The 15,343-nt window shown below is 37.4% G+C and overlaps 1 protein-coding gene across 1 annotated transcript in view; it reads right to left on the reverse strand.

Moving 5' to 3' along the window:
• Positions 1-6,066: 6,066 nt before the first annotated feature.
• NXPH1 (neurexophilin 1) overlaps positions 6,067-15,343 on the reverse strand; it is a 299,625-nt gene continuing 290,348 nt past the window's right edge. Inside the window, exon 3 of the mRNA XM_045865138.1 lies at positions 6,067-7,829. Coding sequence (XP_045721094.1) covers positions 7,068-7,829 — 762 coding nt within the window. The 3' untranslated portion in view covers positions 6,067-7,067. The remainder of the gene's footprint in view (positions 7,830-15,343) is intronic.

Raw genomic sequence — 15,343 nt, forward strand, 5'->3', positions numbered from 1 at the left:
AATATCAGAAAGAGAAATTAAAAACACGCCATTTACAATTACATTTAAAAAATACTTAGGAATAAATTTAACCAAGGAGATGAATATTCTGTACACTGAAAGCTATAAACTATAAGACATTGGATGAAAAAAACTGAAGAAGAATCAAAAAATTGAAAGATACTCTATTCTCATGGATTGGAAGAATTAATATTATGAAAACGTCCATACCACCCTAAGCAATCTACAGACTCAATATGATTTTTATCAATATACTAACAGCATTTTTCACAGAACTAGAAAAATAATACTAAAATTTGTGTGGAGGGTGCCTGGGTGGCTCAGTTGGTTAAGCAACTGCCTTCGGCTCAGGTCATGATCCTGGAGTCCCGGGATCGAGTCCCGCATTGGGCTCCCTGCTCAGCTAGGAGCCTGCTTCTCCCTCTGACCCTCCCCACTCTCATGTACTCTCTCTCATTCTCTCTGTCTCAAATAAATAAATAAAATCTAAATAAATAAATAAATAAATAAATAAAATTTGTGTGGAACCACAAAATACCTTGAATAGCCAAAGCAATCTTGGGAAAGAACAAAGCTGGAGGCATCACACTCCCTGATTTCAAACTAAATTACAAACCTATAGTAATCAAAATCATATTGCCATAAAGACAGGCACATAGATAATGGAAGAGAATAGAGAGCCCAGAAATAAACCCACACACATTTGGTCAATTAATTTACAACAAAGGAGGCAAGAATATACACTGGGGAACATACAGTCTCTTCAATAAATGGTGCTGGGAAAACTAGACAGCTACATGCAAAGGAATGAAACAGGACCACTACCTTTCACCATACACAAAACTTAACTGAAAATGGATTAAAACTTGAATGTAAGACCTAAAACCATAAAACTCTTAGAAGAAAATATAGGTGGTAAATTATTTGACATTAGTCTTGTGATGATTTTTTTTTGGATCTGACACAAAAAACAAAGGCAATAAAAGCAAAAATAAACATGTGGGACTACATTAAACTAAAAAGCTTCTATGCAGGAAGGGAAATCATCAAAAGAATGAAAAGGCAATTTAGTAAATAGAATAAAATTTGCAAATCATATATCTGATAATGGGTTAATATCCAAAATACACAAAGAATGCATACAACTCAATAGCAAACAAACAAAAAATCCAATTAAAAAATGGGCAGAAGATCTGAATAGAAAATTTTCCAAAGAAGACATAGAGATGGCCAACAGACACATGAAAAGATGCTCAACATCACTAATCCTCAGGGAAATACAAAGCAAAACCACAATGAGATATTACTTCATACCTGTCAGAGGGGCTATCATCAAAAAGACAGTAACAAGTGTTGGCAAGGATGTGGAGAAAAGGGAACCCTCATACACTTTTGGTAGAAGGGTAAATTAGTGCAGTCACTATGGAAAACAGTATGGAAGTTCCTCAAAAAATTAAAAATAGAACTACCATATGATCCAGTAATTCCATTTCTAGGTATCTATCCAAAGAAAATGAAGACAAACTCAAGAAGATATATGCACCCCATGTTCATTGCAGCATTATTTATTTATAATAGCCAAGATATGAAAACAATGTAAGTGTCCATTAATGGATGAATGGATAAAGAAATTGTGTGTGTGTGACACACACGCATGCAATGGACTGTTATTCACCCATAAAAAATAACGATCTCTTGCCATTTATGACATGAATGGATCTTGAGGGCATTATCCTAAGTAAAATAAATCAGAGAAAGAATATACAGTATGATCTCCCTTATACTGGAATCAAAAAACAGAAACAAAAACAAAAACCAAGCTCATCGATACAGAGAAGATATAGATTGCCAGAAAGAGGCAAGGGGTGGTAGACAAAATGGATGAAAGGGGTCAAAAAAGTACAAAATTCCAGTTATAAAATAAACAAGTCATGGGGATATAATGTACAGCACAGTGATTATAGTTAATAATACTGTATCACATATTTAAAAGCTGCTAAGAGTAAACCTTCAAAGTTTTTATCACAAGAAAAAAAAATTTGTAACTATGTATGGTGATGGATGTTAACTAGATTTATTGTAGTGATCATCTTGCAATATATACAAATATACAATCATTATGTTGTACACCTGAAACTAATATAACCTTATGTACCAATTATACTTCAATTTTTTAAAAAGTCCATGAAATATTTTCAACCTGATTAGGTGATGTCACTTGGCCATGCTTTCTAACTGAAAACTTTCATAAGTTGCAAAAAAAGAAATTAATTTTAAAATTGGGTTTCAGAAAAATGACAAAGTGAAAATTGGCAGTAACAGAAGCAATGGCAGATATTTTACTTGAGAAAAATTACTTGTTTGGCAATAGCACATTCCAACAACTTTCTTGCATTATTTCTTTAAACAGTCACAATCTCAGTGGCCAAGTTTACTTCTGTGTTTGAATAAAGGAATTTGACCATCAGAGATCAGTAACATTCTAGTTGTCTCTTTGGAGCCCTGACAGAGAAGTAGGAAAGAAGACGCTAGCTGCTGCCAGGTGAGGATGATGTGAGCAGTGCTTTAGCTGCATGTCTAAGTCATTAGTTAGAATTTGGGAGAATCAACACCTGGCAACTCTAAAGGCCCCGCCAACAGCAACAGCCACTCAGCCACCGACAGAAGGTCTCTAAGCCTTCTGAATCCATCACTTCTGGGACCTTTAGAGTCATCCTCCAATCCATCAGTGATAAAAGGCATGTTCCTGCAAATGGAGAACCATAAATATTCAAGTGCTTTTGATCAAACTTGCAGCACTTGGCCAGCTGCTTGACACTGGTAGTCTCCTAATTTTAGGCTGTGTCACTAGACTTTGCTCACACCAACAACTTGAAATTAAAATTCTCTCATGAGAATAGTGTTCTTTGCCACCCTAGTAAAAAGTAGTTGTAAATTTGTTACTTAAAAATATTTCTGATAGTATTGGATATAAAACACAATGATACACAACAATTTTAAATTAAGGAAGTTTTCTTTATGCTCTCAATCCCTGAAATCAGTCTTTGGTATGCACGGGACTCCTGAGAAAAGCCTGCTGTAGCAACTAGCTTTTCAGGATTCAATTCTGGCTTAAAGATACTCATTTTTGTCTCCTATAAACTAGGTAAATAGTAATCATCTTTTATACACATTAATGTTTTTAAATTTTGTATTTTTAATGCATCTACTAATTTGCATTTTATTTAAATAAAAATGTAAAGATAAATAATAAATATAAATAGGTAAATAGATTGATAATTGAATAAATATCAATAAATATCTGAAACTGGTACAGCAGCCAAATTTTTCAAAGGCTTATAAACCCAGCCATTTGAATTTGCTTCAGGCTAAAACTTCGCATTCAAAGTTGATGATGGAGATGCAAATTGCTTTTCCAAAGAGCTGTTTATATTGGTTAAGCTGTTTCTTACATGTAAAACAGTGGGGAAAAGGGAAAAGACAGAACACTTTCTCAGGCTTCTCATGATTTCTTTTAATCTATTCTGTGCAAAAATATGGCTTACAGTTTATTGCTGAAATGTAGGAACATGAAGATTCCCAGTCCGCAGTTTTAAACTTAACAAGTATCTCAATTACTTGCAGAATAATTACTTCCAGAACTTTAATACTATTCTATTAACAGTTATACCCCTTCTACTCATGCGGAGAAATTCTAACAAGAGCCAGGGACTCAAAAATGCCCGACTGAAACCATGCCATGACAATGCATTATTTTTATCATAAGTAGATAAACCAGTAACTCGTATCATTTTTCTTCCATGAGGCAAGAGCCTGCAATATTTCTTCATAATAATTTCAATTTTACTAAAATGTTTCTGAAAAGAACAACAGCTAACAACAAACCCATGTTTGCATCAAGTGCTATCTATTTCCCCCTTGCAGGTTTGTTTTTGTTTTTGTTTTTTTCTGTATCTTAGCAAAGGGGTGAAATAGTATTTAAGATTCTAGAAAAGGTGATTTTCTTAGGGCAACTTAAAATTTAATTTCTCCAAATAACAAATAGATTTCTAGCATAATTAAAAACTAACTAGTTTGTTAAATCAACAAGTTGGTCTAATAAAAGTTTTAATCTAAACCTTAGAATCTTCATATTCATCATGATCCTTGTCCAGAACAGGAAGAGTATATTGGATACAAAGTCCTACATCATCATGACTTTTCTATATTACAGATGGAGGTGTTGATGATGTAGCAATTTGGATAAGTGTGTACAGGGCCAGAAAAAAGAGTTTGGAGGTTGGAATTGGAAGGTTGGATTTCTGAAGGTTTGGATTTAAAAAAATTGAAATTCTTGTTGGAAGTTCGCTACATTTTCTTTTCTTTTAAAGAAAAACTACAGAAAAATAATTCAAATTCATTGGATGTTTGTTAGCTATGGTCTGTATGTTTATAAAACATTTCATGGGGAGGTTAGAAAGCAGGGCAGATGGGTGGAGACTGAAATGTATTTTTATCTCATCTTGAATTTTGAATTAAAAAAGGAGATTAGGGGCACCTGGGTGGCTCAGTCGGGTAAGCAACTGCCTTCGGCTCAGGTCATGATCCCAGGGTCCTGAGGTCGAGCCCCACATGGGCTCCCTGCTCAAAGGGGAGTCTTCTTCTCCCTCTCTCTCTCCCTCTGCCTGCTGCTCCCCTGGCTTGCGCTCTCTCTCTCTGTCAAATAAATAAATAAAATCTTAAAAAAATAAAATAATAAAATAAAAAAGGACAGATCAGACCACATAATGGGAGTCATGATCCACTAATCAAATGGTCCTAAAAATTTTTTTTAAATGATTTTCCCCTTCTCATTTATTCTCCTTTTTGCTAAGCACAGCTAACTTCTAAGTGATCATTTTGATAAATAAATCCCAGAATAATAAGATTTATCTGTAGCAAATACATCCCACAGCTGGAACTCATGAAGCATTTATTGCCTGTTGTGCCAGAGAGAGTCTGTTCCAACATTAGCTTCTAAATTCCATGGCAAATTAATTAATACATTGATAGAAATGGTTGTCTAGATATATTGGAGAATTTTGAGAGATGGACATTTAACAGAACGATGTGTCTTTGATTTGCAGTTGAAGGCTCTCTTTAGTCAAATCAGTTGCTGAGTTTTCACTTTAGAACTCTGTGGTCTTATGTTCCCTGTAGTACTTCGATTATTTTCTGTATGAAAACATACTTATCCCTATGCAGCATGAAGGGAAGATGAGAACGGGTTAGTGTTTTAATCTGGCTTCTTTGGTTAACCTTTGAGACTCTATCTCAATACCCACTTGTGACTCTAAAAATGGGTTATCTTGCATATTTCTTCTTCTGTTTATTTTGCTGGGATTACATACAGTAATTATGTTTTAAAAGAAAGCTTACTGTCCATAAACAATGCTATATAGGTAAGTCGATCCCATTTGGTGTAAGTATATTAGACACCAAAGCCCTTCACTGCTACTGTAATTTTCTCGGTTGAGTGATTACAGTAAATCAGAGAAAGTCAGCCACAAAAAATTACCTTCTTCTCGGTCTCCCTGCTAAATAGACTCTACACAGGAAAAAAAAAATAGCTATAATATTTAGGAGACCTCAATTGTCTCTTCTGCTCATTGATTTTTGGTATTCGTGAATCACTAGCACAACAGTAAACCAAAAATGTGTGCAATGCCGTATGCCACAACTGCTTCCCAGGCTTGAGACTGAAACTCCTAAGTTGTTTTGACTGAGCAACTAATAGCAATTTAGATAGTTCTGTACAAATTTAGAGACATGAGATGCAAAACCATTACTGTATTCCAGCACATTCTTCTTGTCAGAACCACTTAAATCACCATCTTACACAAGCACATATTGAAACTCAACTTTAAGCATTTTATTTTTATGTACATTTCATTTTGTCCAGAAATAAAATATCTAAATACAGACAGACTGTAATGTTGTATATGTATAGCTTTCAACAATACTTGAGCTGAATAAATGCTTTGTACATTAAGTTTGTCTTTTTAATGGAGGTCACAGCTACATTGATAAAATGGATTCCTCATATCCTTTTTTTTTTCTTTTTTAACCAATAACAAGCAGAGACAAATACAAGTTAATATTAATAAGCAGCTCAAATAACACTGGGTTAAACTATGTACAATACAAACCATTCATACAAATGAAGACTAGGATATTGAATTTGTTACAATATGTGTAGTAAAGATAAGACAGACACTTATAACTTACATGGTGTCTGTCAGGCATTTCCCTTCTTATATAATGATCAGAACTTGTTTTAAGCAGCCTTAGCTGGTCTCACTTTGCAAAAGTCCAATGACTGGTGATGAAAGCTGTAATCCAATGTCTGCCCACATGTAAATTCCAAATGTTTGCTCATCTTTACTGAAAACAGGCTCCCTCCATAGAAAAAAAGAGCCATCTTATATTACCTTGAATGTGCCTACTATATGCTGGAAAAAATTTACTACACTTTGTTGTGTTCATAAAATAAAGCATACTGAGCTCTAAAGACACATTTTTTTTTCCATTTTAACAAGCATATACTCCTACAGTAGTATTTACCAGTACAGCTACTCCAAGCAGTAGGAATGCATGAATGGGGATTATTGATTAGCATGTACTCAAGACTTTAAAAGAGATTTCCATAACAGCAAGTGTTAGAAACCATTCACTGTCTAGTTAATCCTTTTGCTTGATGAAAGTTTATCCTAAACCATTATGAGTCAGACAATGAAAGCCCTCTTGACAGGAACCGTGACAGATGCAAGCTGAAATGTATAAGAATATGTGTTTGTGTACATCTATGTGTGAGAGCATGTCTTCAAGTGTGCCTTTAAAATCTGTGGTGATTTACAACTATGCTGAGAGATGAAGCTGACTGGGCAGAAATTACATCAGATTGATTTCCACTGGCACATTTGCAGCCAGTTGACAAGAGCAGCAGTGTAGACACATTCCAGGCAACAGATGTGACCTTCTTCTGTGAGGTAACAGCCCTGTCATATGACCTTTAATTCCTCAGGCTTCAGTCTCACCCATGTCCATCCTCATCCGGAGGGGAAGTAAGGTGTGTCGCTGTGGTAGTTGTAGTCGGGGCACACTTTCTGTACTAGTTTATAATCTGTACTATAAAAGGAAATGTAAATACAGATCACCTTAAAGGGCTTGGAGCAGAGCCAGGATACATGACTCTGGGTCTGCTCCTGGTAACAGGTTTTTGAAGGATCATAGTTGCAGAGTGTGTTCTTGGTAGCCTTGTCAACCTTTTCATATTCAATGCGACAGTTAAAGGACTTGGAATCTTTGGCATCAATCACGGTTTGTTGTGCCAAGTCGAATTCCACTATTTTTGTAGGGGGCACCAAGCTGACAGATACATTCCCTTGACCGGTGGAATTATGCCTGAAATAAACACTAAATGTCCCATTGCCGTGATCTACAATTTTCCCAGTTATCAACAGGTTTAGCTTCACTGTTTTGATGTTGGAATGAAAATCACCCCATCCAAACATTTTCTTAAACTTGCCCGTCTTAACAATGGGCCTTCGCTTGGCCCTGGGCCGAGGCTCTTGGAGGTCTGTGGAGTTCCTCAGCCAGTCCCAAAGGTCTTGCTCAGAATAAGGTTCTGGGGTATCATATCGCAGGTCTAAATCTGTATCATTTTCTTTGCCACGAAAAGTCTGTGACAGGAGTCGGCTGATAGACAAGTCTTTGCTGCTTTCTGTCCATATGTGCTTTAGTGTGGATTTGCTGCTTCCTGATTTTAGAAGTTCTGACTTTCCACCATTTGTTAAATTGGCACATGTGACCTGAAAATGGAACAGAAAAATTATGTTTACATCTCCGTATCTGAGAACACCCAACACACAGATCCAAGCCCTTTCTCAGAGGCTCAGAATTAAATGAGGACACTTCACTTAAATTACCTTTAGCATCTGGCTGATATTTATTTGTTAAGACATGATAAAATACCACTTCCATTTTTATATGAGATGGGAGAGAGGAGGTGTAGGTGGATAAAAACCATTAAACATGACTGAAAGACTATATAAAAATATTGACTTTGACAAGGAAAAGACCACCTAACATGAGTAAAGCAAACTGAATTCAAACAGAAATCAAACTAAAGTAATTATTTCTTAGCACCAAAATCCACTTTTTTTTTTTAAAGATTTTATTTATTCATTTGAGACACAGAGATACAGAGAGAAGGAGAGAAGGCATGAGCAGGGAGAGAGGCAGAGGGAGAGGGAGAAGCAGGCTCCTCGCTGAGCCAGGAGCCCAATGTGGGGCTCGATCCCAGGACTCTGGGATCATGACCTTAGCCGAAGGCAGACGCTTAACCATCTGAGCCACCCAGGCACCCCAAATCCAAACACTTTTAAAATAAAAATTTTACAAATCATTGTTATTTTTCTACTTCAAAATTACCATAAGCTTTAAAACTGTATGATTCTCAGAAATACGTCAACCAACATCCTAAAGACTTTTGGTAATTTGTGCCACAGTCCTATTAGAAAAGTCAGTTCTGGGCGCCTGGGTGGCTCAGTCGTTAAGCGTCTGCCTTCGGCTCAGGTCATGATTCCAGGTCCTGGGATCGAGCCCTGCATCAGGCTCCCTGCTCAGCAGGAAGCCTGCTTCTCCCTCTCCCACTCCCACTGCTTGTATTCCCTCTCTTGCTGTGTCTCTCTCTGTTAAATAAATAAATAAAATCTTTAAAAAATAATAATAATAAAAAAAAGAAAAAAAAAGAAAAGTCAGTTCTGCAAAGACACTCTAATATATTTTAACTGGTCAAAACAAAACATGTTTATTATCATCTATTATTATCATGGAACATATTGTATAAGACATAATGTTTTTCAATAATACATTGCATGTTAAAAAAAAGAAGATAGTAGGAAGGGTAAAATGAAGGGGGGGAAATTGGAGGGGGAGACGAACCATGAGAGACTATGGACTCTGAGAAACAAACTGAGGGTTCTAGAGGGGAGGGGATGGGGGGATGGGTGAGCCTGGTGATGGGTATTAAAGAGGGCATGTTCTGCATGGAGCACTGGGTGTTATACGCAAACAACGAATCATGCAGCACTACATCAAAAACTAATGATGTAATGTATGGTGATTAACATAACATAATAAAATTTAAAAAAAAGACATAATGTTTTTGCCTTAAGGGGCTTAAAATGTTGTCTAGGAAAAGGGACATAAATGAAAACATCTAATACACAACATCTTAGAGATAACTGACAATCTAGAGAAACAAACAACACATGGTCAATGACAGAGAGGTCACTTCAGGTTGGAATGTGAGAGTCACATTAAGAAACCATCCTCCTGGGACCCTGGTCTTGTCTCTTTGGGAAGATTTAGATCCCCAACTAGACCAGGGATTCAGAGGAACCCTAAATCTAACTTACTGACCAAACATCCAAATCTGTACTTGCCAAATTAAACAAGCATGTCCTTAGCACAGCTCCTATATCTATGCCTTAGTATAGAAGAAATAAAAGAAAGAAATGAGTATCTACAATGCACTCATTAGCCTAAAGTTAAAGCAGTGACCTCTGATCCTGACAGGGAGGCCTCAAGGACAGTAGGGAAGACAGCCAAGAACCCACAGGAATTAAAACAGCCAATACAAAAAAAAAAAAAACCTTTTAAGATGTAGACTGACTGCCTATAGGGTAAGTCTGCCAAAGAGAGTCCCACACTGCCCATTAAGAAGCCAAGTTTCAGGGGCGCCTGGGTGGCTCAGTTGGTTAAGCGACTGCCTTCGGCTCGGGTCATGATCCTGGAGTCCCGGGATCGAGTCCCACATCGGGCTCCCTGCTCGGCGGGGAGTCTGCTTCTCCCTCTGACCCTCCTCCCTCTCATGCTCTCTGTCTCTCATTCTCTCTCTTGCAAATAAATAAAATCTTAAAAAAAAATTAAAATAAAAAAAAAAAAAGCCAAGTTTCACAATAAACCTCCATCTTCAGTCCTATCTCAGACATGAGTCTGACTACCACTCAGCAGCTTCGTTTGGAGCCTCCAGTCCCCTTCCGAACTGCTCTCAAAATAAGAGGCCATTGCTGGAAAGCTTTTTAATTCAGGTCTACTAGGCATTAGAACTGCATTCTAGAGGTCTGTCTATAGACTTAGGCAGGAAGGCCTAAGGTACAACTCTGGCCTGAGAGTAGCCTTTTACTCCATCACTTGTGCTAAAAGGACTCTATCCCAATCCCTAGGGAGTAAGGGCATAAACGTTAGAGCCAGTCTCCCTGGAATCTATGCTAAGCTCTGCCACTGCCAAGCTGTGTGCCCTTGGTCAAGTCATTTAACATCCCTCTACCTCAGTTTCCTACATCTGCAAAGTGAGGGTAACAATGGTGCCTCCCTCATAAGGTAGCTCAGACATGGAAATGGTTCAATTAAATTCAGCTATTTTTATAAATCCCAAGCTGCTATGTGAAGACAACTAGAGAAAGGAGGTCACCAAGTGGTACATATGGAGATCTGTTTTGAGGGTAGCTTTGCTCTTGATTACATAGCCAAGTACTCAGAACCTACATGGGATGTGTTTCCCCAGGGATATACATGCAAGAGGCCTTGGTAATCTAAGCTAGAACAAAGTCACTTAGATCTGTAATGTTGTCTTTTCACAAATTCCTCAGGATCAATGAGCTTTCCCACTGCCAGCTGGCAAATGGTCTTATCTCTACCCAGTTCAAATTGAGACAGTATGAGTGGTATGAAGCCATTCCCACCTGGGAAAAACTACCAGCTGAAGCTGGTCTCTTCCCAGTAATGCTGAGCTTAAGAAACCCTGCAAGTTTAGTCCCACATGAACTCATTGCCTCTCATCCATGAAAATGGATTTATACCTCATGACTGCACCATGAAAAACCAAGACTATGATATTGGGTGGGCTAACACAAAAGCTCTGTCACCATTTCAAACTACTAGCCTGGGTCCAGTTGCAACCACTGTGATCCTCAAGGCAATTGTGATGCCCTTATAGAAAGATCCAGAAGGCCATTGTGCACAGAGGTTAATAGAGGAGAGACAAACACTGACCAATGGAGAATCAGACCCTACGGATGGGATGAGGTGCAGAAATAATGCATGGATTGTGGTGGAGGTGCCACATCTAACGGAAGTAAAGATCACCCTCCTGCACAAAATCTCTAAACTCTTAAACATATCAATACCCAACCAAAATGAACAAACTTGGGGCAAATATAGGGAATTGAAAGAAGGTTGTGTTTGCTGCCGACTTTTTTTTTTTTTAATTTAAATTCAATTGGCCAGGATATAACTACATCATTAGTTTTTGATATAACGTTCAATGATTCATTAGTTGAGTATAACACCCAGTGCTCGTCATATCACGTACCCTCTTTAATACCCATCTTTCTTTTAGTGCTAGGTAATTCCCTTTCAGTTGTCCTCAACCCTCAAATTGGTCTCTCCTCTTTTCCCCCTGCACCCAAACTGTTTCCTGTTTGCAAATTCCTTTCATTCCAAAACATTCCAGAAATGGATCACACTCAAGCAGTATGTGAGCAGTAACAGCAAAGTGGCTGCCTTATCAAAATTCAATTTGTTTTTTAACAAGGACTATATATTAAGTCTTAACGGGATGAGACTGAGAAGGAAATACCCTTTGGGGAGGGGGATGATGCATAGAAATGTATGAGCTTTCTTAAGGGAAAAGCATGAAATTTCCTATCTATCCTCTCTGCCTGATAATAAAGTCAGTCCTCTATGGAACAATTTTTACTCTAATATGAAAAGTATAATCCTTAGTACTTCCATAGTTAATATTATATCATTATAATTTACAAAACAAAAACAACTACAGTTCTACTAATTCACTGAAAGAAGTGCATTTCAAAATAACTTTTTCTATAACAGTAGCTATAGTATAAAATTTAAAACAAACAATTTATAAGAGTAGTACAGCTCTTTTAGCTTCGGAGTTTATTTTTTGTGTATTTATTTTATTTTGTCTTGATGAAATCTAATTGATTGGTCAAACATCCAAATCTCCACTTGCCTGACTATATAAATGTTGTCCTTAACACAGCCTCTATATTTATGCTTAGTACAAAAGAATTACAAGAGGGGCACCTGGGTGGCTCAGTCGTTAACCGTCTGCCTTCGGCTCAGGTCATGATCCCAGGGTCCTGGGATCGAGCCCCGCATCGGGCTCCCTGCTCGGCGGGAAGCCTGCTTCTCCCTCTCCCATTCCCCCTGCTTGTGTTCCCTCTCTCACTGTGTCTCTCTCTGTCAAATAAATAAATAAAATCTTTAAAAAAAAAAGAATTACAAGAAATAAATGCATATCCTATTCTCAATTTTTACCTGGAATTACATAAGTAGTTTCCTATTCTTTGCATGACAAGAAAAATAAATACAGGCACATATTTGGTTTCGGTACTTGTATCTCAGCATCAACACAATTGATTAGGAGAGGGGCTGTAATGAGACGCATCCATGGTGCACTGGCTCATGAAGCAGTAATGAATTGTCCCAAAAGAAGGAAGTAAAAGGGAATTAGAGTGCAATCCACCAGCAGCATATGAGAAGTGAAAGGAAAAAAATGTAGAAGTAGGAGATAGGATTTTAAAGAGCCAATCTATTCAATAAAGATGCTAAGACTGACAGGCAAATAAACCTCTGAATTTTGGGTAGAACAGATACTTAGTTCTAAATGATACTCTCCACATCTGTAGTGACTATGAGTGTGAGTTCTGGAGCTAGATGGCCTGAATCCCAATCTAGGCCGTGATCTGTAACAGCTATATGATATAGGTAAGTGGCTCAACTTGTTTACACTTATGTATTTCTCTTCTAGAAAACAGGAGAAGAATGCCTACCTCCTTCATAGAGCTGTTTTGTGAATCAAGCAGGACACTCTATTTAAAGCACTAAGAGCAGTGCCTGGGCCATGGTGAGTGTTCAACATTATTATTACTATTAACATCCTCAAATATTTTAACCTCCGAATCTCACTGGATAATACTTTTGTAAGTGAATAATAATAGGATATGAAACCAAAAAAATATTTTTATAAGAAAATTTCCCTTTTACATAACCAAACCGTGAAGCTAACAATTTAAAAAGAAAGCACATTCTTTTAAAAGTTCTGGTGTGACAACCAAAGAATATGGCAAGCTGAGTAGATAGTAAAACTCAAGTTAACAAAGAATGAGCACAAGTTCAGCCATTAAACTGCTCAACTACCAAATGCAAAGCATTTATTTGTAATGTGAAAGCCTTGCAGTGGTGCTGTCAAGAAACCTCTCCAGAACATCTCAGTTTGAGTACAGAATCAAAGTAGGTTTAGCTGTAATTGTCAACAACACAGTCTTGAATATTCTTATTTCTCTCTTCCCCTCCCCTTTCCTTTCATTTAGATTAGGAGAGAAGCAGGGCAATGTCTAAAAGATTATCAATCATGAAAACCCAAGAAGGGTCCTTAGGAAAATTCCCAGACCTGTTGAGCATAAGTAATCCTGACTTATTTTGGTTTTTAGTTCAATAAATATAGTGAGACTCTGCTAATATTGAGTTAAATAATAGGAATACAAAGCTAATAAGACATGGTCCTTGCCCTCAAGAAGTTCACAGTCTAATGGGGAAATCAATTAAGCAAGTAACAATGTGATGTGACTAACACTATGTACAACATTCTAGTAGTCAGAATCAAAGTTGAAAGGTAGAGAAGATGTAACAGTAGAAATAATCCTCGGATCTGGGAGATAAAAGACACTTAGGAGTTCAACAGAGAGAGAAGAGGCTAAAGGAGATCCAAGCATAAGGAATATACTGTATAAAGCACAGAGCTGAGAAGGGGCATGTTAAATACAAGAATGGAAAATAGCTCCTTACTGCTGAGCCTCAGAGAGCATTGAAAAGGAGGAAAAGGAGAAGTTGTAAGAAGGGGGTAGAAATTGAAGAAGGTGGGCTAGGGTCAAATTGTGATGTTCCTACTAAGGCATTTGAACTTAAACTTATAGGTAGTGGGGAATCACTAAATTTTGTTCTGTTTTGCTTTTGTTTTTGTTTGTTTGTGTCTGTTTTGCTTTTGTTTATTTATTCTGCTTTTAATTAGGTTATTCTGGCTCTAGAAAAATCACTGAGTAGACATTGAAGGATGAATTGGTAGGGAGAGACCTTGAAGGAAGAATGACTAGTAGAATGATTCATTACATAACTAATTGTGATACTTCATTTGAGAAAGTAAAAATGAGACTTCACCAAGGCAATGGCAGAGAAAAAGAGAAAGAAAAATGGATATGAGATAGTTCAGAGGTAGGATTACCTCAGCTTGATGACTTTTTAACTAAGCAGGAATATGAAAAGTTGAATTAATGAGTTTCCTGGCATCTGCAGGGAATACAGAAGTAACAAGTTAGCTGGAAAATATAATTAAATCTCAGAGGAAAATTGGAGGTTGAAGTGCCTGCAAATCATTCCAGTGATGCTATCCAAAGAAAGTTGGTAACATGGGTCTGAATGTCTGCAGAAATGAGAGGGATAGTGATGTTGATTTTGTAGTAGGAAGGAAATGTATTGTTCAGATAGAACATGGTGACACAGAAGAAGGTTGGTAACAATATCTAATACCAGTGCTTTGAGGACAAGCAGAAGAGGAGCCAGGATAGGTAGAAACAAAGGAGAATATTAGAAAGAAAATATTATTGTAGAAACAAAGAAAAGTTGGGGAGAGGAAAGGCAGGCATAGGCAGATTCAAATTCCAAGGAAACAGGGACGCCTGGGTGGCTCAGTCAGTTGAGTGTCTGCCTTCTGCTCAGGTCATGATCCCGGGGTCCTGGGATCGAGTCCCGCATCAGGCTCCCTGCTCCGCGGGAAGCCTGCTTCTCCCTCTGCCTCTGCTTCTCTCTCTCTCTGTCTCTCATGAATAAATAAATAAAATCTTAAAAAAAAAACAAAAACAAATTCCAAGTAAACGTTGAATAGTATAAACACCTGGAAAGAAGCCCCTTGACTTTTGAATCCACTACTAAAAACTTCTTGATATTAATAGCTACATGCTTTAGAATTAACCATGTTCTTAGAAGGTAGAGCCAACTTCAGGCCTTTTCTTTTCAACAAACACTGAGCATACGCTGTTGTGCCAGGTACAGTTACGGGAACAGGAAATTAAAAAAAAAAAATTCCTTTGAATCCACTACTAATGACCTTACTGAAGCTAGTTTTAGTAGTGGTGAAGAGATGATGCCAAGATGAGAAAGAGCAACTAGCTTAATCGATCTGCTCCCAGCTGCAGTCAGGAATCACTGGTGACTCATTCTCTCATATTGCTTTACA

This window comes from Mirounga angustirostris, unplaced genomic scaffold (assembly GCF_029215605.1).
Source record: "Mirounga angustirostris isolate CCGP_5_RB_7025 unplaced genomic scaffold, mMirAng1.0.hap1 SCAF_12, whole genome shotgun sequence".
NCBI lineage: Eukaryota > Metazoa > Chordata > Mammalia > Carnivora > Phocidae > Mirounga > Mirounga angustirostris.